General features: G+C 52.3%; 1 protein-coding gene across 2 annotated transcripts in view; it reads left to right on the plus strand.

The window, feature by feature from the left end:
• LOC109287574 (metal transporter CNNM2) overlaps positions 1 to 25,978 on the plus strand; it is a 100,505-nt gene that overhangs the window by 74,177 nt on the left and 350 nt on the right. The window contains exons 3-9 of one of the 2 annotated variants that reach the window (XM_019502747.1): positions 1,388 to 1,525; positions 3,480 to 3,649; positions 7,119 to 7,212; positions 9,848 to 9,913; positions 13,479 to 13,663; positions 15,933 to 16,941; positions 17,644 to 20,682. In XM_019502747.1, the coding sequence (XP_019358292.1) occupies positions 1,468 to 1,525; positions 3,480 to 3,649; positions 7,119 to 7,212; positions 9,848 to 9,913; positions 13,479 to 13,663; positions 15,933 to 16,142 (783 nt within the window). In that variant the 5' untranslated portion in view covers positions 1,388 to 1,467 and the 3' untranslated portion in view covers positions 16,143 to 16,941; positions 17,644 to 20,682. Of the gene's footprint in view, positions 1 to 1,387; positions 1,526 to 3,479; positions 3,650 to 7,118; positions 7,213 to 9,847; positions 9,914 to 13,478; positions 13,664 to 15,932; positions 16,942 to 17,643; positions 20,683 to 25,978 lie in introns of those variants that run through there. The other variant, XM_019502748.1, reaches the window with a different exon arrangement.

Genomic DNA, 25,978 nt, shown 5'->3' on the forward strand with positions numbered 1-25,978 from the left:
CTTTCCTTCTTCTTGGCATCCAGTAGCACAGAGGAAGAAATGGATTTGGATGCACGGGACAAAAACGCGGTCAATGGGAGACGGAGGAGGAATTGGTCTGAAGAGCCTGATGAGATTGTGTGGCTAGGCAAGGAACTGGAGCTGGAAGCCACTGAGGCAGGGGTAGGGGTGAGATGATCTGAGATGAGAAGCTGGCAAAGGGAAAAGAGTACGACTGATTAAATAAAGAGACTGGGGGTGCATCTACAGCAGACTCTTTGTTGTGGAACTGCCTAATTAGCTCAGCTTTAAGGTCTCAACATCTACACATGCAACCCTATTAGGCATCAGGAAACTTATGAACTCTGCTGCAGGTTGGCACTCATAAATACAAGTACTATCCTATGGCAGTGTTCCTTAGTGCGCAGCAATGCACATGTAGATGCTGATGGGGATGGCCAGGGCACAAGGGTGCTGCCTGCCGGCTAGCAGGCCAGCCCCTCCGCAGCACATGGAGCCTGAGGGGAGCAGCCCCCGGGGCTAGCAGGCTGTCCCCCCTGGGCTCCCTGCCAGCCAGGGCTGCTCCAACCCAGCTCAACGTGCTGTGGTCCTGGGTGCATGTTCAGACATGGCGCTTGGGAGCAATAATCTCTGGCACAATATGCACCTAAGTTAATTGCTCTGTGTTAATAGCACATGTAGATGCACCCTGGGACTAGGAATTTATGTGAGAAGTATGGGACTGGAAGGAAAAGGAGACAGGCCTGAAAAGGAGCTGGGAAGATGTGGCAGCTTGCACTGGCTGGTCAAAGCGACTAGGCTCAGCTCCCGGCTCAGGGACAGGCTCTGCTCTGGCTTTTCCAAACTTCTGAGTGCCTGGCCCAGAGACCTCGGTATCATCCTCTGAATGGATCTTTATGGGGTTGCAGGGATCTGTCATTTGTATAAAATTAGTGTTTCAGCGTGTCAGGTGATATGTCATGGGCAGCTGTACCAGTTCAATCACCTAACTCCAGTTAAATATCCTTCATGCTTCCCAGGCACTTTCACAGGAAACGTGCATAGGAAAAACACACAAAGCCCAGGAGAAATGTAAGGGGCAACGGCAGATACTACAGGGGCTTTGTCAAGATGGTGCGAGGTGCAGCCCGCCAGCCGTGTCGGTGGGCACCTTGGCCCCTTGTGCAGGTGTGTGGGTCTATCCCTGGCGCTCAGGGCAAGCTCACGCCATGCAGCATTGCATGTTCGAAGCATGTTATCACTAGGCCTCTCCTCACACGTTGCTGTTCTACGTGGCCGTTACCGTTCGGTTTGTCCTAGATAAGTGCATCCAGCTCGGTTCATGTTGGACCCTGTTCTAACACAACTCACTTCCCTCCTTTCTTCTCTACCCCGCTCCCTTCCCCAGCTGATAACAAGACGAAAAAGAAAGTAGCCCATCGGGACAGGAAGCAGGACTTCTCTGCCTTCAAGCAGACAGACAGCGAGATGAAGGTTAAAATATCACCACAGCTCCTCCTGGCAATGCACCGTTTCCTGGCAACAGGCAAGTGCGGCTTATCACCGTTTGCAATCGCGCCAGGGCCCAAAAGCGAGTTTGTCGGCAGAGGCGGGTGGGCAGCGCAGGCAGGGGGGAGGCTGGCCGCTGGGGCGACGAGTAACGCCACTGTCGTGTTTTTCTTTTTAAATTCTCTCCTCTCCTGTGTTCAGTGTCGGCATGAACCCTCTGAGACATTTGCCAGGGGTGGACCAGTAACTTTAAATTGGTCTGAAAGGTAAGGACGAATGCAAGTGCCGCACTGCATGTGTAGAGTCCGTCAGATTAACGACTAGCGAGTACGCCCCGCTAGGAAGCATTTAGGGACCGCACTAATGAAGACTCGGTGCCAGCTGGCCAGGTGTTTGGGCAGCTGTTTGCGACTCCCCCTTGGTGGCTCCTTTGGGAAGAGATGCTGGACTTTTGCAGGAAACCTGTTCCACGGGGCTTTGCTGACCTGAAACGCAAGCGTCTCTGCACGTTTAGATGAGCATTGAGCAGATGGCTGGAGTGCAACTTTTCTGGATGGATTTCTTAGTGGGGTGCGTGTCCTGAGCTGGTGGCCTCCATCCAGGTGTGGATAGGCAGATACCCACGCCCCCGGATCACCTAGACACGTGGCCCCATTGTGGGCAGTCTTTGCGGGGAACCCGTCGATTAGATGGGTCACTGCAGCTGCGTTTCCTTTTCATCCTGGAGCTGATCCTGCCTTGGGGCAGGGGGTGGACTAGAGGGGTCCCCTCCCAAACCTGTTTTCTCTGATTCTAAGGTTGCGAGAGACCTGCTGGGTGGAGGGTGTGTGGGAAGCTTGTCCTGCTGCTCTCACTGACCCTGTTTGGTGTCTAAATAAAGACCTTCTGCACGTGGGCTTTTCAGTTGAGCACCTTGCAGCACTGCTGCCTTCAGGAGAAAGGAACCGTCCAACAGGAAGGTGCAGATTTAAGAACGAGCATCGGTTTGCATGGAGCTCTGTGGAGTTCCCCAACACTTTCTTGATGTAATTTGATGGACTTTTTCCCCCCCTTCATTTGGTGGCATTGTGGCTCTGCTTGCCTAGGAAACATGAAAGGATTTTATAGTTTGTCACCTTGTGAAGCTATCACTATAAAAACAGTTCAGTGTTCAGTTTGGTTGGATAGCTTGAAATGCAGAGCAGGACCTGTGAGCAGATGGAGGGGCCAGCGGCTCCCGAGTCCTGTCCTCGACCCAGCCATTAGCAAATCGGCCGTTTGCATGCCTGTGTCTTGAGCATCTGTGGCCTAACTTGACTCTACCCCAAGATGGGCTTTTTTTCCCCTCCCGCTTTAAATAGCTCCCATTGTGAGCAGCAGAGAGTGGGAGGAAGAGGTGGTTAAACATGGTCTGTGTTATGCATTAATCTCGTGTGGTTTGAACTTACCCGGTTTCTCTGTCCCATTGTCACTGTCTCCACGTGGACCGTGACGGGCCGAGTGGCACCTTCATTTCATCTTTCGGTCTCTGCAGCGGACTGATGAATAGCGATGTTCTAGGTCTGTCAGTGATCAGAGAGCCCTAGGAACAATTGCCATAAATAGTCAATTTTCATGTCACTTCAGACAAAACCTAGAGGCCCTCTGGGACCCCACCTCTACCCCTTCCCCTCACAAGTCTCGAACAAGATGGAACAACTGGGGTTCCCGAGCTCTCAAATGGGCAAATTCTTCTTCCTTTTCCCATTGCACTGGGGAAATCATTCTTGGTAATTTGCAGACTACTTCAGCACCTCAGGTAGGGGAGAAGAAAACAGGAGTTTCCAAGAATTGGGGCATTCTGATTTCCTCTTGACAGTCTACCTAAGTCTCTCAAAAGACAGGAAAACTGCGATTCCGTATCGTATCTCTCTGCATCTCTTTTCCTCTTTTGAAGTTGATGCTTATTAATGAGTACTAATTCATTCCCATGCCCTTGAGGTGTAACGTCAAGTTGTGTCTTGTGTTTATAGAAGTAGAAGCCTTTGGTCCATCCCAGATGTCGGAGAAGATCCTTCTAAGGCTGCTAAAGCACCCCAACGTCATTCAGGAGCTGAAATATGATGAGAAGAACAAGAAAGCCCCGGAATACTACCTCTACCAGCGAAACAAGCCCGTCGACTACTTTGTTCTCATTTTACAGGTCAGACAAGTGATGGGAGTTGTATGCAGCCCTACATATGGGGAAGCATGTCTCTTCCTTCCTCTCCCTGCATATCTGTTTCCATGTAGTCTTCTTAGAGCATGGGGATGGCAGCTAGGAAATTAGGGCTCTATTCCCAATTCCCTCATTAACTTGCTAACTTTGGACAACTCATTCAGGTGTTCCCAGACTCCATTTAACCTTTATACGGTGCGGATGACGCACCCCTGCTTCTCAGAGAGGATCCTCCTTTGAAAGTTGCTGTGACAGTACAGATGGGAGCAGAGCAGGCAGGGGAAAGGAATTTGTGTGCAGCTGAAACTGGTGACAAAACGTAGGTTGAGTACAATGCAATGGCTTGAATTGGAGTTTGGACAGGATGCTGGCTAGCCTAGGTTTTGGGGGGTTTTTCCCACCTCCCCCTACAGGAAGGGCCTTGATGTGATCGCGATCTCTCCTGTTTTCCACGGGCTTAGGAAGTCTGCGCCTGTAGTGTCACGGATGGTGGCTGTGCATTAAGTGAGGGCGGAGCGCCACCTACCGCACGGCCACCTTCACTTCCTTTGGTTTCCTTTGCAGTTCTTCCATCCGTGCAGCATCTCCGGCCTGTAGCTTGTGTGAACCATTGAGACGGCAGCCCGAAGTGCTGCAGAAGTCCTCGTCTACTTGTCCATTTTCTTGGTTAGAAAAGGGTATTTTCTCCATGCAGTTGGACACTGCTAATGGGAGTGACATCTCTTGAGGTTTACAGCTCAGTAGCAACCTCAGAACACGTAGCCCCAAGACTTTGAAACTCCGTTACCACCTTTCTGCAAGACCACTACTTAAAGCTGCCTCTTGCTGGCAAGGTGCTGACATTTCCAGTCTGTGTAAACTGGATTCAGACATGCTTACAAAATCCCTCAGAACACTGGTAGCTGCCAATTCAGTGCTTGGATGATTTTATGACATGGTATTGAATGTAAAAGATCTTTTTATTTTTTAAACACCCATGGTAATAATGAAAGCAGCCCCAAAAATATAATGCCACATCTCCAGCCTAGCGCTGTCTGTTTGGATTGCTCTTCAGTCTTCCACAAAGCACTGACAGCCCTGTCAGCTCCTCTTATGCTGTGACCTGTTGCAGTCTGAAATGGTGCTGAAGGGAAGATAATAGATCTGGATAGACATGACTGGAGAGCCTGCCTTGGAACAGAAGAGCCCTGTGTCACAAGGGAGGGTGTGATGAGTAAGAACAGTGCGTTTTCCCATGTGCCTGTGTTACACCTGCAAAAGTGAGTGCATGAAAAGGCCCATGCTAGCACTGGGGTGCTCAGGTTTATCTCTGCAAGGTCCTACTCCTCGGCACAGCAGCAGACAGATACTTCTGCTGTTTGCTATAGGCTTGGAGTTGACCTGGATGTCCTGAGGTATTGATTTTTCACATAGAAAGCATGCAGGGAAACAAATACACGGTTGGTGCCTATAGTAATCCAAATCAGTAGAACTTGCTCACTTCTAGGGTGCCACTTGCTTGCATTGCATGTGCTTTTCTCTTGGACAGCAGCAGTTTTATATGCAGCCACTGATAACTTTTTTCTTTCAAAACTCCTCACAGTACATTTATCCAGTGGTGGGGAAAGCACGAGCCCAGATGGCAGGGTGTAGCTGGGCACTCTCAGTATCATGCCGATGGAATCTTGCTGCCTGGCTCTCAGCTACCAAGCCGCTCAGCTTGCTGCCATGTGTTTCTCTGCAGCCCAAATTTGGAAAGGGCAAAATGTTTTTGTGCAATGGATGGAATAATAAGGTCCCAGAATAGAGGCGCCTTTCTGACAGCTCAGAGCTTTTCCACCATCCACTCCAGGTTGACTCCTAGAGAGGGCAGAGGTCTAGTTGCATGTATGGTCATCCCATGGTTGCAGCCTGCGGTGAATAATTGCCAGTAACCACTATGGTGAACAGCGTATTTGTAACAAATGAGTCTTTGCCAACCTTACCCCATAATATCTTTAGTATCTGTAGCTGTTTCTAAATGTACCATTTGCTGGGGTTATAGCACTTGATCAGGTCATGAAAGTGGATTATATATTATGGTTTCCCATGACCATGACTGTGGGGGGCTGAACTTGATGACCCAAGACATCCTTTCCAGCTCTGTGCTCCTGTTTCTAAATTTTTTTTGGTTGCATTGTATTCATCTGTTTTTTCCTGGGGCGTCCTGTGCTGGTGCCAGAGCCAGAGACTTTGGATGGAGAATGTCAACAGGCAACGAGGATTATTACGATTATTTTTGATGCAGATAGAAAAAGATGCAGAAAAACTCATCCACTTCAGTGCAGTGTAAATGTGTGTCACAGAACCAGAATATTAGATTCATTTTGACCTGCCTGTAGCCACCCAGCCTCCCCGTTGTCTTTTTATCTATTACCAGTGGGGTATCCCAGTCTGTCCTGTTCTCCAGCCCCTCAAAGACTGAGAGCAGTTTGGGTGACTGAATTCCATTTACCTAAATCCTCCAGGCCCAGGTGGCTTCACTTCAGTGTTACACCAGACTTCTTCCACCCTGTCTCAAGTTCCCAGCAGAATTCAACCCTGCTGAGGGTGCCGTTGAAAATCGGGCGTCCACGCCTCTGACCCTGCTGCACATGCACCATGGTCACTGAGACCATAAACATTCATCTTTAGAATGGGTATTTCTCATCTTCATAACTGGCTGCGGCAGTAATGTGTGCTGTTGAATATCTGCCACGTTCCACCCCAGAAGTGGCTGCATTTTGCTGGTGCCATAGTTGTATAGCATTTGTTAAAGGTGTTGGATCCTTCTGCATGAAGCTGCACACACTAGTAACGGCTGTGTGATTTGTAAACCTGGTGGAAACAACTCACCCAAATTAACCCTGAGAGAGGTGGCTCCTTCAGGAGTGAGGGCTTTCTTTTCTGGGGGAACCTCCTTGGTGCAAAATGGACAACTTTGCCTCCCAAAACAGGTTGAGCTGCCCTCCGCTCCCAGTCATGTTCTCCTGTGTGTGTGTCAGCGAGGGGGTCTTTGCATGTGGGGAGTTATTTGAAATGAGGGAAGCTGCCTAGAGATCCTGGGCAAGTGTGACACAGGTTTTCTTGGGCTGAGAGATTATTCCTGCCCCCACTCCAAGCCAAGGGGAAGTGGCTTGATGGTGCATGAAGCATGCTGCGGGAGGGGAAGGAAGCAGTGCCGCTGGGGAGGTCCTGAATGCATTGGTCTGCTGAGTTCAGTTAGCTGTGGCTACCAAGGGGCCTGATGGATCTGTGGGGGAGAAGGAAGGAGAGGAGGGAAATAGCTCCTGCCTGTATTTGCGTACCCTGAAGGACTTGAGCCGAAGGCAAGATTTAACGCTGAATTGCTCCTTTGGGCACGACTGCAGCCTTCAAGGTGCAGGTGTGGGATAATGTCTCTGCTCTGTGGGCTGCTGGTGCCCTTTCATGACCGCTCTCTCCTTTTTCTCAACAGGGGAAAGTGGAAGTGGAGGCTGGGAAAGAGGGAATGAAGTTTGAAGCTGGTGCTTTTTCCTACTATGGGGTGATGGCCCTCACAGCATCTCCAGGTATGTCCTCTTCCAGTCCGCTGCTGAGCTCCCTCTGTGCACGAGCATGCCTGCCTCTGCGTGCCTCTGTCCAGGGAGAGGGACCCCGGGAGATGCCCCTGCTGTGCCTGTCGTGGCTGGTGTCACCAGTAAATACCTCCCCGCCAGTGAAACGAGGTGCCTGGTGTGTTGTCTGGGTGGGGCTGATATGGCTCATGACATGAAACCCGCATGCTTGCCAGCCTGCAAGCCCAGAGCAGACAAGAGCTTTGGCCTTGGGGATCTCTCTGGCCTATGATGACGAGAAGCCCCCACCGCATAGCAGAGACTGGAGGAACGGGCAGCACGAAGCCTGTGGGAGACCGAGTGGTACAACGTCCGACTGCCTGTGGTTTGGATAGCCCATCTCTGCAGGCCCTTAGAAACCAGCTGGGATGGGGACACTGAGGGGAGGTTTTCCTGTCCTGGAAAACTGGTGAGGATGAGCTGGGACAAGCAGCTCGCGCAGCCTCTCACACTGCGGGCAAGGAGAAAGAACAGCAATGAGAGAGGCTTGCTACTGAGCCCAGGCCCAGGCAGATCCCCTAGGAGAAACCAGAGTCCCATGACATGGACACAGCATCAAGTCACATAAACGAGGCACGTGCTGCTGTCTAACGCCATCCACAAGTGAGTGTTCGTGCTGGCTCCTCAAGCGCACTGTTGGCTTGTGGCTGCATCGTCCCGAGCAGCGAGCGTGGCTAAGCAAGGCCGGGCTGGATTGCTGCTTAATAAGCTTGCCAGTGCTGCTGGTGTTAGTCGTTAGCGAGCGAGACTCATCCGTGGGTGAAACCACTGAGCCTCTGCACGCACCATCATGCCAGGGTTGTGCATGGCACCCAGCCACACTGTATGTCAGCTGGAAGCCACGAACCAAGATGTTGGTCAACTGTAGCAATTAAAAATCCCACAAAGCTTTTCACAAGCGTGTGTGAGAGCCCCAGGGAGTATGTCCTGCCAGCCCAGCGTCGGGTGGAGACGCGTTCCTTTGCTCCCGTTGACATTTGTTTCTAGTCTCGAAGGAGCAGATTAGCTTCTGTGTTTCACCCCAGTGGTGGCTCCGTTGCAAGAAGGGAGTTATTGAACCCCACGAACACTGTTAAATGGCTTTAGGAACCTGTAGAGTGATCAGTACTGTATAAACCAGGTATTGACGTCTCCTTGGAAGAGCAGGTGATTCGAATCCTTTCCCCAGGGGATGGCAATGCCCTGGGACGTTTGAGGTGTGATGGTTCAGTTCCGCATTGCCATTCGGCCGACATTTGGCTGGACGTATATTAGTAATTGCGCATGCAAAGCTGAAGGCAGTTGTTCCTCACATGTTCAGGGTGTAGAGAGATCTAACGAGAGAAATGCATCTGCGGGCACTTCAGCCAGGGGCATGTGCACAGCTGTCGAACCCCCAGTTGAAGCGTTGCAAAATGCTGCAGCCTCCCCTCGTTCCCTCTGTCCCCCAGAGGTTGATGGGGCTGGGGCCGAGCACCTAGCTCCAGTGGTGGGCAGGCATCTGGGGTGGGGGGTAAGGCCAGCTCCGGTGGCAGTGGAGGTCTGAGAAGGGGGTGCAGGGGTCACAGTCAAAATGCACCAGCTGGCTCCCCCTTCTCCCCCATGCAGACAACCAGCGAAACCCTCTAGCACAGTACTTCATCCCCAAGAGCTGCTATTTTGGAGGCATTCTGTCTTTTTGGGAACGTTGGTCCAGCCACCCCTCTGAAACGCTGCAATTGTTAGGTCTGTCTGTACCCTCACGTTCCCTCAATCTTGCTGCTTCCTGGTAGGTTTTTGATGACAGCTTGGCTGCAGATTACGGCAAGGCATTGATGGGTGCCTTAGCAGCGATTTCCATTGCATATTTGTGTGCGTGTGATCCCCTCCCTGTGCTCTCTAGTTGGAAGCTCAGGATTTGCAGTACAGACAGGTCACAGGTTGGCGAAGAACCGACTCTCCCCACTTGTGCCTGGGCCATGTATGAAAATCCTTCACGGTGGTGCCTTTTGCCAGCATGGGTCAGCTTGGATGCCCTGCTGCTCTGGTTTTTAATCTTGCTGGCACCTTTTGGGTGCCTCTGGCTTTTCTTCCCAGCTTTGGCACTCACATTCTCTCTCCCCTCCAGACATTTCCTCCTCTCTCCTCGCAGGCAAGTGATTGCCCCTGCATGCAGCCTGGGAGGCACCTGGGGCTTTCTCTCGCTTTAAGCACAAGCACTGTAGAGCACTATTTGCATGACGGATGTTACAGATGTGCATGTTATTTCCGGTCGGCGCTCTGGAGGGGGTGACCGTGGCGAGTTGCTGGTCTCTTGGTGCCCCATTGTGCCTGTCTGGGTTTCCTCTTTGTGCCCTTTGTCTCCTGAACGCATCCTGAAGTACAGCACCAGAACCTGATGCTGAGCGGCAGTCAGGGCCGGCAAGTGGAGCATGTGTAGTGTTTTGCTGATTTGTTTTTTAATAATTTCTGCAAAGTGTCTAACCAGTTTTTTAACCCCTTTAGTTCTCTGCAATTTTGTCTTTGTGGTTCAGGTCCGCGCACAGAGCGAGTTGGGCTTTTTCCCCCATCGAGCGTGGATAGCCACGTCCCTCCTGGTCACAATCTCATCCTTTTTCTCTCCCTCTTCTAGTTCCCTTGTCCCTGTCTCGTACCTTTGTTGTCAGCAGAACAGAGTTGTTAGCAGCAGGTTCTCCAGGTAAATCTGCATGCTTCTATTACACCCTTCTTGTGACTGCAGCGACCCCATAAAAAGCCAGCTGCGGTCTGTATTTCTCTTGACCTCTTTGCTTGTTAGGGAGACATCCAGCAAAAAACGTGCCTGCCAGGTAGGTATCGGGGATGACCAAGCTGTCGCGACATAACAGGTGCATGAAAATGAAAGGAGAGGAAAGAATACTTGCATAAGAGAATGGCTTCGGTAATGAGCAGGTTCTTGCTCCTGGCACCTGGGCTGTGGCAGGGCATCAGGAGGGCCCTTTTCTTAACAAAACTGCCTGGCTCTGAGCCCGGGCTTCTCAACATACAACGCGTCTCCATTCTGCAGAAGGTCGAATTGAAATGGAGGAGAGGGGCGCTGGAGGGCTGCCAGAAGAAAGAGTTAAATACAACTTAGAAATGGTTCCTCCTATTCAAACAAGCTGTAAAATCTATAGTTCGTGCACAAAATATTCCTTTCAAATGTCCTTGGAGCCGCAAGTTTTCTTCACAGCTGATGCAGTCCATTGACGTCTGCTGAGATCTTACAAACACGCCAGATTGATCGTTCAGCCCTAGATGGATTTGGGGTGGTTTGTGCCAATAGTTTGTGAATGAAATCCGTGGGAAGAATGTGGAAATGTTTTTTGGGGTTGGTTTTAAGACCATGCATTACAAATGACTAAGTCGATATTGCTCAAACTTCCTGCAAATGTTTTGCTTAAGGGCTAACATCAGGCCAGACAGGACTTAATGAGGCTGTTTTGAACTGCTGGAAGTAGGAAAGAAATAGGAGCCAGAGCTCGCCCTCCCCTGTTAAGCATGTACCTGGGCCAGCGAGGAGATGAATGGAAACGTTATGCAGAGGGGGAGCCAAGCGTACAGGAGTGGCTGAACGCTGGAACGGGCATTGTCCACCCGGCACTGCAGCCACCGTCTCCATCTTCATGCAACTCTAAACTCAGGAGAGAAGGACAGTGATGAGTGCTTAAATAGAAAACAACTTTCAGCATCCAAACTTTCCTGTGTCCTCCATCTGCTCCTCTGGATTTCCCCCTCCTCCCCTACGTTGTAATTTTCCTCTGTTCTCTCCTCTTTCCTGAAAATTAGTCTCATGCACATTCCAGATAAACTCCAGGTTATTGCCCTGCTGGAGATTTTTTTTTTTTTTTGTGCCCTGTTACTTTCCAGCAGCTAAAATTGAAGGGGAAAAAATTAATCTTTCTTTAATTAAATCACTTGATGGTGGGTTTTTTTTCCCTTTTGAACTCTGTAGCTTTGATGATCATTTTCTAGCTCAGTTCTTTTGCTATGCCCATCATTTAAAAAAAAAATTTTTTTTACCCTCCTGCCATGTTACGAATGAAAGGTACCCGTCCCATTTGCAAACTATTTCCAATATAAATGCCAGGCATTTTTTCCAAGCTTTTTTCCCCCTACCCCCCGGTTGAAAAAAAGAACAATAGTATGGAAAGTAATAGCGGACAGAATATTCCCCTTGAAAGGAATTGATATGGTAACTGGTCACTATGGCAACTCGCTGTGCGGTCTGACATCAGCCGGCGGTACAGAGGCGATGAGATCAGGACCCCCTGCGGCAATGAGGGTTGGTCTAAAACCAAAGAGGGGGCCACCGAGTGAACCCCAAGGCCGTGTTGTCCTTTGGCTCGAGGTTTGTGGTGGGAAGAGCTTTCTAGGCACCAGCCGAGCTGCTTGGGCAGGGTACCGAACAGGATCTCATGCCGTTTATCTGTCTTCACGGTCTCTCGTTTTCTCAGCTCTCCCCCGTCCTGCCCCCGGCTTGCACGTGTGCCCGGTCTTGCCTGTCTGCCTTTGTGCCCCTGGGTACTTTGTCCCTTGCTTGTTCTGTCCTCCCTTCCACCCCGCCCCTGTTTTCAGCCCACTGCTCCCATGTACTCTCCCTTCCCCTCCTTTTGCACTCGAAGTTCACCATCAGGGTGCCATTGAACGAGGATTTCGGGAGAGCAGGTCTTGTTGCCCATGAATGCAAAGCCGTTTCAGACGCCCGTCTTTCTCCCCAAGCACAGCAGCTACACTTCTTGCTCTGTATGTAGTGGGGTGAGAAAGCAAAGGCCAGTTCATCTGGCCTCGGAGTATGCTGGCTGAGGGCGAGGACAGGCATCTTTGCTTATGATCAGGTCGTGAGGTGCCCGTTGGGGACAGGTATTCATTATCATTGGGAAGAGAAAAGTGGGCACTGGGTTGTAAAAACAACTAGTGAATGAAAAACTAACGGGGCGTTTCAGTCCTGTCCTGAATCTGAACGAACCAAGGTTGAGTGCTTAGAGCGATGAAATGCAAAACAGCCCAGCCCACGGGCGGACAAAATGCATCTCCTCTGAGAACTGCTGAAAGCTGCCTCTGCCCACAGTGCTGTGGCTTGATGAGAACGTGCAGCAGATCTGGGTCCTCGTGGCAAGGAGGAGAGTAAATGCTCTGCGGCTAAGTCAAGGAGACGGTGCTGAGTTCTGCGATACCTTCAAAGACTGCCCTTCCTTGGTAGAAGGATGCCACCACGAAAGCAGCTGAAAGGGGTGAGCTGTGCTGGCTGCCAGCTCGATGCGAAGTGGCTCACGTGTGGGTTTCCTAACCAAGGAAGACCTCTCCGGAGGATGCACTCGCTGCGTCTGGCCGGGCAAACCAAGCCAAGTTGGGTTCAGTCTGGGATTGATGAATCTTGAGTGCGATTGGGACCAGAAATCTACCTCGTGGTCAGCACACGCAGCATTGTCACTCGACTAGGGAGGAAGTCTGGGGAAGTTGCATTTTGGAAAATGTTCTTGCAGCAGCCATGACCCTTGTAGGTCACCAAGTTGGTGGCAACTTAGAGTAGTGAAGGCTATATTTTAAGGTGCTTTACTGAAAATAACTTTGGCTTCAGTAAAGCGTAACCGGGGCACTCCTCTGTGATAGTTACAACCTTCCCGTGAATAAGTGAAGCTCTGTAGTGCACATGTGAATGACTTGTCTTTACGACCCCCAGGGAGAGGGAATGCCATGCTGTGTCCTGAATGTAGGATTTATCCCTGCAGCAGCTTATCTCCTTGTGTCTGTGCCGCCTGGCAGGCAGGGGTGGTGCTACATAGAGCCCGATCTCCTGTACTATTTCGAGCACAAATGATCCCTTCAAACCCTATGTGGAAATGGGCATGAAGATCATTTTGGGAAGAGATGAAATGGGAATTGTACAAGGGAGAACTGTGGCCCAGGCGGCACCATCTGTAGAGATGAGCTCAGCCAGGCACGCGAGTTAGGCAGGTACAGTGGAGGCACAGCTAGCATTGAATGAAGTAAAGGGTGTAACACAGTACGTATATACAAAGGGCACCCAGATCCCTGGATGAAAGGCGCTGTGTAAGAAGTGCAAGGATAACGAAGCATGGATCCTGGCCATTTTGAATATCATGCGTCAGCTCTGGGTTGAAAATGCCCTGGATCTCCTGGGGGTCTTGCTGGTGAACTGTATGTTGTGTGGTGTAAGTACCAGTGCAGCCTTACTCGCCTTTATTTCAGAAGTCTCTCTGCCTTCTTTCCCCCTTCTCCAGCTGAGAACAAGTCACCGCCTCGTCCTTGTGGCTTGAATCATTCAGACTCTTTAAACCGGAGCGATCGCATTGACGCGGTGACGCCAACGTTAGGGAGCAGCAACAACCAGCTGAACGCATCTTTCCTTCAAGTGTACGTCCCGGACTACTCGGTGAAAGCGCTCACAGACATTCAGTTTGTCAAGGTAGGAAAAGAGAGGCGGGGGCGGGGGGCTCCTGCTCTGAACAGCGGCTCTGCCTGGCGTGTGGGGGACTGGGGTGGGGGCAGTCGGCAGACTCACGGGTTGCAAGCGGTTTGGTGCCTGGGTGACTCGAGGAGCTACAAAAGCCGCAACGTTAAACCCCCTGCTGCCTTCTCCCTTCTGGTGTTTACTGACTCCCTTTCTCCTCCAGCTTTCCTCAAGTAGGGCAGTGCAGGTAGCCTGCCTCTCCTGGAGGTATAGACATAAATATTACCCTGTCACGAAAGCCCCTCTGTTGTTGCACAGCTTTGCAAGGTCTTCAGATTGACTTGAACTGGAGAATTCCCCTTGGTGAGCAGTCCTGCATTCATAAACTGAAGGAGTCAGCCCTTGGCCCACAGGTACAAGGGACACTATCCAAAAGACTCGCAGCATCCTCTCACGTGCCTCTGGGAAAGGCAGACCCCATTCTTCTACCAACTGCTGGGCACTTTGCTCTGCTCCCCATTCCTCGTGTCCCATTAGGAGAAGCGGGCATTGAAACGTATTGGCTCCTTTGGGCTGGAGGAACATGGATGTAACCAGACAGTCCTGCTTAACTGGCGTTCCCGTCCCAGGTCGGGAGGCCGATGTCCAGTGGCAGCGCAATTGTGGTGCATAGCTTCAACTAAGCATTTCTAACTGGGATGTTGCTGTTCAGACGCTGTTTATGCACAACACGCATGATCTGTGAATTTAACTCATTCAAAGGCGTTTGCCTCGGCTAATCCAGCATTAAAAGTTCCCCTTAAATAAGAATAAAAGTGCGGTCTCAGATGTACTGAGCAGAAGATTTATTGTTAAAGAAAAGAAAGCATAATGTTTTAAAACACTAGGCTGCACTGGCTCTCGCTGCTCAGACCTGGTGAACAATATCTTGCTTTTGAAAGCTTGCCCAACTCTCCCAACTATACAGTTGGTCCAGTAAAAGATACCACCCAAGGAGATTCTTGCCTCTTAAAACATGGACACACACATGCCATTTGATGCATGTGGTATTTATAAAAACAGAGCCACTGTCACACTTATTGCCACGTGTTGTGTATTGATTGCAGTGGCCAGTCATCAGTGTGTCCCGAGTTGTACAGGTTGGCTTTTTGTCTCAGTTTATCGCGAGGACTTCCCTGCCACCACTTTGCCACTCCCAGACCTTATTGAGTGGCTGAAATGTGTATGACGCCCACCAAAGCCTCTTCTGACTTACTCACCTTTGCATTTATCTCCTTAGTGCTTAATGTTTCACGTGTGTTGTCCCATCTTTATCGTGCAGTCACTCATACTGATAACCCAAGGTTCTCTCATTCTCACACTCACAAATGCATTTTTGGGGGCATTGTGAGCCAGTCGCCCGGCTTCCCCGTTCCTCCCCATCTACTATCTAGCCATCGGGAAGCTGTGGGTTGCTAGAAGGAACCCCTTGTACTTCCCTCAAGTCAGTCGGCTGCTGCTGCTCAACCTGAGGTCACTCCTGTATGTACATCGCTTCAGCCAGTGTCAGGAATCAAAATGGGTAGTCCAGCGTAAGGGGATCGCTTGCCACTTTCCAGAAAGCATTCAGCATTTCCTGTACGTAGCACCTCAGCCCTGTGAGTTGCAGCATGGGGTGAGCCAGTTTGCTTTCTCCATGGGGAATCGGGGATCAGGGCAGGGTTTTGATATTCTGGCCCAAGTTGAGAGCAGCAAATCTGTGGGGGTAGCAAGTTTTTTGAGAGTGTTGCCTGACTTTGCTTTTTCATCTGATGTTGGCCCTGGGCACAGCTCAGATTAGACTGAACCAGATGCCCGTTGGCATCAGGGTAAGGACTCCAGAACTGGCCCGTACTGCGCGTGGAGAGCGCTGATTACTCCTACATGTAACGCTCCTTCCTCCCCAAGCTCAGTGTCAGCGAGCTGTGGATCGGTCCCAGGCATTTCCATGGCTGTAAGTAACTGGAAAGTCCTTGGTGCCTCCTCCAGTTTCTGCAGCAGGTTAAATCCTTCCCTTGTCATGTGGCTCCATCCTCTGGGTTGGCAGAGTTGTGATAGCAGATCGTCGCCATGTCGCGGTAGTAAGTTGGGGCCACTCTAGGTGTGCGACTCTGGTTTGTTTTATAGAAATTGGGATGAATCCAGGACAAACAGGCTTTGCTTGCGATGTTTGGGGAAATGGAGGATATTTATGTTCCCAGCACAGCAGCAGAGACAGAAGTGTGATTGTGGCTTTTTTGTGTCCTCTCTTGTCTGCTTGGCATAGATCTCAAGACAGCAGTACCAAAATGCCCTGATGGCATCTCGGATGGACAAAACCCCCCAGTCCTCGGACAGTGAAAACACTAAAATCGAACTGACTCTTACGGAGCTGCATGACGGTTTGCCAGACGAGACGGCAAACCTCCTGAACGAACAGAACTGTGTGACTCACAACAAGTCCAATCACAGTATGCACAGCGAAGGCGCCATCTAGGAGCTACCCCCACCACACGTCCCCCTCCCCCCCCATCTCCGGCAGAACCAGCCCTCACTCCTTCCTGCCTTTAGACCCGGCCGCAAACACCGTTTAGTACGTGCTTGAAATGCTGCGCTGCACCCAGTGCTCTGAGACCAAAGACGTTGTGCCCGTCTCGGGAGCAGGAGAGGAAGAAACAAGGAGAACGGAGCAAGAAAGAGGCAACAAAAAAACCAAACGAACCTTGGGAGCAGCGAGCGACCCTCGGCGAACGATGCGATTCCTTCTTGCGGAGTAGAATGGCGTTTATTTTTTAGCCGTACCTTTGTTCCTCATTGGGTTTTTCCTCCTTTCTAAATGCTCACAGGGGAGCTTGAGAAGCTTCTCCAATTTATTTTTTCAAGAGAGATCATGTTTTTAAAAAGAGTATTTTGCAGAGTTTAAAATTGTTGCTGTCCCTCCCCAGCCCCAAGTAGGCTGTGTCATGACTTCGTGAATTGGCTCCAAGTGTCCTTGGCCTCTTTCCATCCTTCTCTTTGGTCCTTTTCTGTTGGTAAGATGGTAACTGGTACTTGTATGTATTTGTCTCCTACAGACAAGGAATGAGTGGAACTTCAAGGAACCTCTGTCATAACCATCTGAAAGTTTGGGGAAGGGCATTACATTCTCCCCAGCTCAGTTTCAGGGAAGGGGTGGTTATTTTGGTGTTAATAATCTCTCCGATTGCAGAAGGTTTCTTTGTAAAAATGCAAATATTGTTACATTTACAGTTTTGTAGCCTCCAAAAATGTCATGCGTTTTGAATATGAAGCTGGGGGTTTCATGGTTTCATAGTTGGTCGGGTCGGAAGGGACCTGAGCAGATCATCGAGTCCGACCCCCTGCCATGGCAGGAAAGAGTACTGGGGTCAAATGATCCCAGCAAGGTGTACATCTAGCCTCCTCTTAAAGCCCCCCAGGGTAGGAGCCAGCACCACTTCCCTTGGAAGTTGGTTCCAGATCCTAGCTGCCCTGACCGTGAAGTCGCACCTCCTGCTGTCTAGTCTGAATCTCCCCTCTGTCAGCTTGTGACTGTTATTCCTGGTCACTCCTGGTCGTGCTTGGGGGAACAGGGACTCCCCAATGCCTGCTGGTCCCCTCTGACTAGTTTATAACAGGCCACTGGATCCCCCTCAGCCTTCTCTTGTGGAGGCTGAACAGGTTCAGGTCCCGTCGCCTCTCCTCGTAGGGCCTGCCCTGCTGCCCCCTGACCATGCGAGTGGCCTCCTCTGGACCCTCTCCATGCTGTCCACGTCCCTCCTGAAGTGCGGCGCCCAGAACTGGACGCAGTACTCCAGCTGTGGCCTGACCAGTGCTGCATAGAGGGGGAGGATCACCTCCCTGGATCTGCTCGAGATGCATCTGTGGATGCAGGACAAGGTGCGGTTGGCCTTCCTGATCGCGTCCCCACACTGCCGACCCATGTTCATCTTGGCATCTATGGTGACTCCAAGATCCTTTTCTGCCTCTGCACTGACAAGGTACTTTTTAATCAACAAAAGTGTAGTCTCCTTAAATTGCAGGCAGGGATGACTTCCCTGTAAGGGTGCTGGGTGGTTTTTATATGCTGGATAATTTGCACTGGTGTGACTGGGACTCGTGTGGTGACACACTGCCTCCTGCTGTGTTGGAAGTATGCACCCCAGCACGTCAGATCTCAGACTCTGAGCTCCTGTACAGCTCGTGCACCCTGTCCTCCAGCCAGAGCATGTTTGCAGCCCGTGATAAATCACTGGGATAGGATTTAGGAGTGATCATTTGTCCCCGACCCCTTGGATGTTGACACAAAAGATGCTGCTACAACGCCCAAAGTGAATCCTCCCAGTGGCTTGTACACCTCGGCCACTGCAGGACCATCCTCTTCTGCTCAAAAACTGACAAAACTTCCATGCCAGACAGAGCTGTGCGGGAGCAGATGCTGCGCTCCAGGGATCAGAGAGGTTAGTCCCTGGGCAGTTTCCCCCCCTGCAGCCCCTCCATGTCCTCCTCTCTCCCCTTTTGCTGCTTCCATGAGGCCATCTGTCCGATTCTGGAAGCAGGGTGGCGTCTCCTCAGCGCTGCTCCTGTTGCTCAGCCCGGGACACGACCAGCTTCCCCACTCCAGCAGCCTGAGCCCAGAACAGGGGCAAGATGGGAGGTCTGCACCACGTATCTTCTAGCCCCCACCAAGCAGTGTCCGTCGTGGAGCTCATGCAGGGACCAAGGAGCCCCCACACCTCTCCCCTTTTCAGTACCCTCTTCAAGACGGTGTGACAGTCGACCTCAGTATTATTCCCTGGAGAGAAGACTACATCCTGGAGCACAGTCTGTCTGAAGCTCAGTCCTTGCTGCTCGAAGACCACCCCAGGACCCAAGTGTAATGTAGCGTTTTTCTCCCTTGCGGATCCAATAAGCTTTATCCAGCTCTGACTTGGAGACTCTCCTGATTCCCAGTGACCCCGGGGGCAGCGCTGGCCCCACTTCCATCCTGACTCCGGCCCTGGGGCGAACGTGACCTCGAGCCTCGTAACGATGTCTGTGCAAACAGCGCGTGAAAGGTGCACCGTTTCACCAGAGCAGCTCTTTGGTGGGTTTTGTCCTACCCCACACTCTCCTTTTTACCCTGTCCAGTGAGAACGGGCTGCCTGGGTCCAACGAGATGGTGGCGAGGAAGGGTACTTCCGATCCCTTTTCGCAGGAGGCATGAATAACACCCGCAGAGGGGAGCACAGCGGTCCCACGCGTGGTATCGAACACGTGGGGCAGGCCAAGCTTGGAGACCCAAGTCCCAGACTTGACCCTCGCACTTCTTAAGCTCGTAGTTAAGAACACTAAATCTCTGTTTTTTCTTCCTTTTAAACGTGCTCCTCTTCATGCCCGGTTCATGATCTCTACCACCCTGATGGCTCTGGAAGGCTGCAGCCACCTGCAGGCTGACAGCGTCCGGAAAGCACCCAGGCCTCTGGTCAGGCTGGTGGGCTGCCTGCTAAACCAGCCCCTCATTGCCCAGCTCGAGGAGAGCTGCTAGTATCGCACCTCTTTCTACAGAGCAGAGTGAGACGACATTGCAATATTAACTCCTGGCCCAGGCAGGGACGTGCTTCTCTGCGTCGGCCCTTCGTATGCAAGCCACCTCCATGGCTTTGTGTTGTTGGATGTACAATGCTGTTGAAAGCGCGGCACGCGGGGGTAACCATGGGGTGCAGTATCCTTCCTATCAAACCTGCTCGGCAAAGCTGTCCTTGGAGGCAGGGGGTCTCTCTTCCGAGCTGGTTTCCGCGCTTCGTGCCACGTCACGGCTGGTCGAGAAGACCTGCTCCCAGTGACAAAAGTGACACAATCTCGCGGGCGAATCCCTCCTTGCTGCGCTCTTTTGTCTGTGTTTCACATTACGCGAGGGCTGCCTGGGAAACATCCCTCTTCTCGCATCCAGCATTTGGAGCAGAACTTGAAATAATCTGCGTGAAACCCGTCGGTCACAGATGTTTCATAAGGATTATAGGCTCCTCTCCTAGATGGAGACAAGCTGCTACTAACTAGCTTGAAGAGGGGGGCTTCCACTCCACCATCAGGCATTGTCGCGACACAGACAACCAGTCCGATGTCTTGGGGGTTGCTGGACTTGACTTCAGCCTTTGGCCCATGGCAAGGGTTTGCTCCATAGAAAGGATACTGCATCTTTCCGTGTCGGCCCCTGCGGCCTGTCCCGTGTCTGTTGGTCTGGGTGGTGGTGCGGACGCCAGTCCAGTTGTGGGCAGGGCAGGGTGGCCATGTTTTCTAATGTTGATACCGTTTTTGCACAAGAGTTCTTTGAAGTGAGGTTTTTGACACTAATATCTTAAATGCACAACTGTGAATTCGTTTTTACACTCCTGTTGGTTGAATTCCTCCCAATGACACGAACCTGAATCTGTTGTAACCATGATTTTTAATTCTGTGTATTGCCAAATCTTTGTAAAGAGTGAAAGGCATGTTCTTGCTTTACAATGAGTCTTTCTCCCACCCCTGCTGACTCCAGGAGATCACACGAAGCATGCTAGCTCTGCATTGCGGGAAGGGATTTGGCAGTCCCACCCTTCTCTCTGCAGACCCAAATTCAGGTCTTCTGGATGGCCCTTCATCCCGTTCCCCACTTGTCGGCACCCTAAACACTCTTGAAAGATGTTGCACCAAAGACCCAAGAACTGGGTTGTACCAGAGAGTTGGGTTTGAGGTACGTTGGCAGAGTGGTGGGATGGCGTCGCTGCCACGACTAGCGGAGGTGGTGATGCAGCCGAAGGTTGACCCGCCCCGTCAGAGCTGGAGGGGGGGCCCAGTCGGGCTCCTTCACGGTGCCGTAGAGCTGGGTTGCGCTGGATGTGAGGGGTTAAGCGTGTTCAACTTGATTTATAGAATTGCCTGCATCCCTTCTCACCTCCTCCTCCCAGCTCCTGCTGCCTCCCCTCACGTCTCTTCTTCCTCCCTGTGTGTCTTTGTGCCTGGATACTTCTTCAGAGAAGGAGCAGGATCTGACTCTTTGCAGTCTCCTTCTCCAGTGGAGAGTGGATGGGAGAGAACGTGGCAGGAAGCGGAGGAGAGCGACATCTCTGGGACCCACAGGCATCTTCCCTGCAGGACTCAGAGGTGGTTTCATAGGGGCTTCCCTTCAACCAGCTCAAAGTACAGTGGAGCGGTTGACCAGACCACAGCAGTGCTTGCTGTGGTGCTTCATGTGATCTCCGAAGAGCTCAGCCAAGAGAGACCTGAACAGCGTCCTGCGTAAGTATTTCACATGATGGCGAATGCAGCCAGGCTCTCTGGGACCAGGTGGGACAGGCCTCTTCCTCCCACTGATGGAGAATATCTACACTGGCCCTGCGTTGGGTCTGTGCTGTATCTTACTTGGTGTCCAGTACACACACCTGTGGCTTAGGACTAGCATCTGGGGACTGGCGTGAAGTTACCCGAGTCGGGACCGTGGTTAGCAGCAGGCTGGGTCGGGGGATGCTGTTGCAGTGCCCGTGAGCATCCGGACATGAGACTTCAGGCCCATTGATGGTGTCTGGCCAGTGTCGACGTGTCTGCGGCTGTTGTAAGCTCTGATGCTGTAGCTAGGGCAGGCTGAACGAGCTCGGACTTGCTGTTCCTCACTGCTCGAGTGCGGGGGCGTTTCAAGCTCTCACTGGATCCAAAGAAGTGCGTGGCTCTGGGACTGGAAGGGTAAGAGTGGATTTGGTCTGCGAGAAGGCCCAGCAGCTTTATCCCGGCAGAACTGCGGTGGAAGCAGCCCTCCTCCTGGCTTAGACTGGGGGGCAGAGAGAGTACGCGCACCGGGGAGCTTCGCTAGATGAGCAACCAGCCGGGCGCTTGTTCTCTGTCTCCTGAACCCGTTGCGTTGGTCACCAGGCACCTCCCGCTCCGGTCCCTCTAGTGATAGGTGCCTTGCATGCGCGGCCTTTCTCAGTGGACACTGGCCCATGTCACTGCTGCACCGGTGCAGCGGGCGAGGGCCGGCATTGAGGAGGTCACCCGCAACGCCCGCCCCTCTCCTCCATGGCCGTGGCGCTCAGTCGAACCTTTCTGCCTTTCGGTTCCCTGCAGCGCGAATGGGCTGCTTCCTGAGCGCCAGTTGTGCCGGAGGAGCGCTTGGCCCCAGTCCACCTCCAGACTAGCGCAGCTTCAATCTTCCACTTAAATTTCATGCATCTCCCACTCCTCTTCTTCCAGGCCTGGGATCTGGGCACAGAGCATTGCTTAGAGATGAGAGAAAGCTTTACAACCCAGGCTGTCCCAGCTCTTCCCTCCTTGAGCGGAGGACGGGTGGTGTGGAGCTAGGTAGGACACTACAGGCAGTCGCTTGCCGATGGGCTTGGCCGTTCGCGCGGTGGGTAGCCCCACGCTCTGGCAGCGGTCTGAACACCTTACTTCCGTGACCCTCTTGCGGTCCATTCTCGTGCCACCCCTTCAAATGCTTTGGCTCTTCCCTGGATGGGATCAAACCCTGCAAATCCCGAAGTGCAGGTGCGTCTCGTTGGCTCCAACTCCCTTGCCTCGGGAGGCAGTGGGGCCTCATCTGACACTCCCTCGTTGCTCTTGCCCCACCGTCGTCTGTTAGCTAGGGTTAGTAGCTGTTCTTGCTGCTCTCGGGGCTGACTCCGAGTGAAGCGTCAGCACTTCGAAAGCAAGGATCTTAGATCTTTAGACTTTCCTCCTTCCCATCCCAGCACATCCTCCCATGATCTCTGGAGTCTTTGCCTTTGCATGGGGCTGGCAACTCCAGTCCTGCCGAGTCCAGTGAAACCAGTGTCAGGAAGTCTAGTTGCTGCTTCCCCAAGTGCTTGCTGTCAAAGCAGTCCTCCTTTCCTCCAAGGTGCGCAGCAGGAGCTGCCTGTTCACAGAGGTTGGAGTTTGCAAGCTGTAGCACTGCAGATCTCCAGCACTTCATGCAGCAGACGTCCCGAATCGGAAGGAAGCGCAGCGCCTCTGCTGGGCCATCAACACGGAGGGTTTGTCCCTCCAGTGCCGGGGCTTCACTCTGAAAGGATGGACTTGCAGTCGGCGTCTGGCACGGAGCCTGGACTTTTACACTCTTCACTCAACCTGCTGACACAGTCTCGTGCCTTCTGGGCCAGTCCCCACCAGCGTGGAGAGGCGGGGGGTGAGCATTCAGCGTTCACGGAAGTCACAGCCGCGTTGCGCCAGGAGAGATCCCTCCATGGCACGCGGGAGCGCTCGCAGCACGGATCCCCCAGCGCTAGCCTCGCGTGCTGGTGTCCTCCAAGCTGGGAGGTAAGAAGGGATTTTGGGACAGACCTCACAGGTTGGACTTTCTCTTCCACGAATGCTCTGGTGGATTCCCAGATTTGCGTCCGAATCACGGTGCAGATGTCATGATGCCAAATACTGAAAACCCAAATACTTGAGTTTGTGCTTCTCTCTCACTTCGCCCCACTTCTCTGCAGCAGCTGAAACACCTGCTTAGCCCAAAAACCAAGCTCTTCCCTGTGTGTAGACCTTCCCTTTAAAGCCTGCCCCTCTATTTGCTGAAGTCTGCACAGACTCTCTAGACTTCCACTTCTAGTCCTGCCCAAAGGCTTTGCCGTTCACCTTTTAAAATGCGTTTCCCTGCTGTCCAAGCACCCCGCTGGCCTTTAGGTTACGCTGCCAGTCCTCGGCCTCTTCTCCCGCGTCGCCTTCTCCATCCCGTGTGGTCTTTGCTGTCTGTATCATATTGTACATGACGTTGTTTTTCAGAGTTGTAGCGTCCTGCCTACAGTATTTCAGACGGTGTACATAAACACGCATAAGCACAAAGGAAAGCCGTGGATGAAGTGTATACGTTTCGTAAACTGATTGTCATGCAAATGAGTTTTATAATTATTCTGACATTGTTGTAGATTTCCAATCTCTCCTATTTATTTTGTACCTGATTTATTTGTATATTTTGTGATTTTTTTTTTGTTTGTTTAAAAGCGTTTTTTTTTGTTTCTGTTCTCTCTAGATAAATGATTAATTTTTTTCCCCTTTCTGTTGGACGTTCCCGTTTCTGCGTTGTTCCCTCCTCGGTGTTTCACCTTCACTTTATTTAAAGGGGCCAGCTGGTCATTTCTTTCTCTCATCGTGTGCATTGGGTGCCGTGGGCATGTGCTGGTCAATCATGGCTCATGCATCCCCAATGTCTTGGCGGCCTCTTCACTTCCCAAGAGGGTTGGCCCTGTCTCCTTCCCACTGACCGTAGCATGTTGCCGTTGGCTCTCGTGGGACAGGATGAGGCACAGAGCTATAAAAGCCAGAGACCGAACGGATGCACTGGCACTGTCGTGTCTGCGAGTGCTGGCAGGGCGGATGTGGTGGACACTGCCTGGGGGACGTTTCCAGCAGGGCTGTGGGGTGTTTTTTGTTCCCCCCCCTCCCCCCCCAATAAAAATCCCTTCTTTACAACCTCCTTCTCTTGGCTCTCACATTTGTTTGTCCTTGAACACGCCTGACGTAGCATGGCGCAGCTGCGGCTGAAGGGCGTATCGGTGAGGGGCTGTTCACACGTGAGTGCACTCCTGCTTCACGCACGTGTCCTCCCTCTCACGAGGGCAGGAGGCCATAGAGCTGCCAGCAAACGCACCCAGCTCTTGCCTCCCTTTGCTGATGTGTCGGTCTCTGCCTCCAACCCGCCAGCTCCAAACAAGCCCTCAGGACAGAGGTCCAGATCCTCATTTGGGTTCTGGCCCCTTTTGGGGCGGGGAGACCAATCCATTTCCAGTGCGTTGCCTGCCACAACTCCCACGGGTTCCTGTAGTACTTACTGTCCCTGCGGTCGTATGGGAAACGACCCATAGACTATCTCGGGTACAAAAAGGCGCATGTTGCCTGGCGTTCGTGCCTGGTGAGCAGGGTGAGGATTTATTAAGGATTGTTCAAGTAACAGATAACAACCACGAATGCAAAGTCGGATCATAAAAGATCTGCAGCGGTCTGTTGTTACCAACGCCTGGTTTACTAAGCCAGCAGCTGGCCAGGTTTTTCTCTGGGGTGAGGAGCTTTTCTGCTCACCACAGATGCGTGCAGGAGCTCTTCCTACTGCAGCAGTTGTCTATCGTCTTGCCATGGAGGCGCAAGCTCAAGCAGGCACCCAGGTCTGCAGACACGCCACATGCAGATCCGCTCACTGTCACTCAAACACACTCAGTCCCGGAGCAATCACACACTTGCACATGACTCACTCAGGCCTGGAGTGATCTGATATCAGGAAAACCTCTCACTAGGAGGGTGGTGAAGCATGAGCAGGCTCCCTAGGAAGGTGGTGGAGTCTCCATCCTTGGAGGTTTTGAAGACCTGGATAGACTTGTCTGGGATGATGTACTTGGGGCTGGCCCTGCTGTTAGCAGGGGGTTGGACTACAGGCAACTCCTGAGGTCCCGTCCAACCCTCCTTGTCTATGAGTCTATGCAATGTCACCTTCCCTGTCCCCTGGGGATGGCCAGGTGCCCCAGAAGGGACTAGTGCATGAAACCCCGCCAGGAAAGTGCTCTGCCTTCAACCAGCCTTTGCTCTCTGCGTGCTGCTTTGCTGATGTAGCTGCCCTCGTGTTCAAGAGGGGAGAGGGATCCACAGCATTCGTCTGCCCGGGGCTGGGGGCGCCAGTGGAGGTTTTGTACAGTGACTGTATAACGTGCCAGGGCGAGAGGCTGGTACCAAAGCAGCAAAGGGCTGCAGGCATCACTAAAGAGACCTAGGCCCCCACTTCCCTCCCGCTCCGTGGGAGCAGACCTGGCACGGCAGCACGCCGCTCCCTGCAGCGGAGGCGGTGGATGCACTCCCCAGCTGTCCTTCCCCCAATGACAGGAGCACCCCCCACTCCACCGCTGTGCTGGGCTGCTGCGCTTGCCCTGATCCTCACATGTATGGACACTGCAGACACGGACTGGGGGCAAACCTGACCCCTGAGCTACACGGCTTGCAGCATCGGCCAGCCCCCCCAAGCCCCATGCAGCGTTCCCCGTCTCCCCTGTTTGCTTTGCCCTGAGCCTTGTTGGCTGGAGCTAGGGGGGATTCAGTCAGCACTTCTGACCCCCCCCAGCTGTGCCCCGGCCCTCCAAAACCTTGAAGCATGAGCGGGAAGGATTGGAGCATGAGTGAGTGCCCACGCAGCCCCACACGAAGGTCAGTTGGGGGGGGTATAGACGTGTGCGTGTGTGCATATGTGTATACACACATGTACACGTACCTCCAGCATGCATGTGCATGCACATGCGCACACTTGCTCTTTCTCTCTTGCTCTATAAATGTATAAAAGGGGGGGGTGTATAGATATACTTCTGTAAGTTTGGCGGTGGGGAACGTGCTCCAGCCAGCCAAGCAGTG

This window comes from Gavialis gangeticus, unplaced genomic scaffold, assembly GCF_001723915.1.
Source record: "Gavialis gangeticus isolate Ggan-Ray unplaced genomic scaffold, GavGan_comp1, whole genome shotgun sequence".
NCBI lineage: Eukaryota > Metazoa > Chordata > Crocodylia > Gavialidae > Gavialis > Gavialis gangeticus.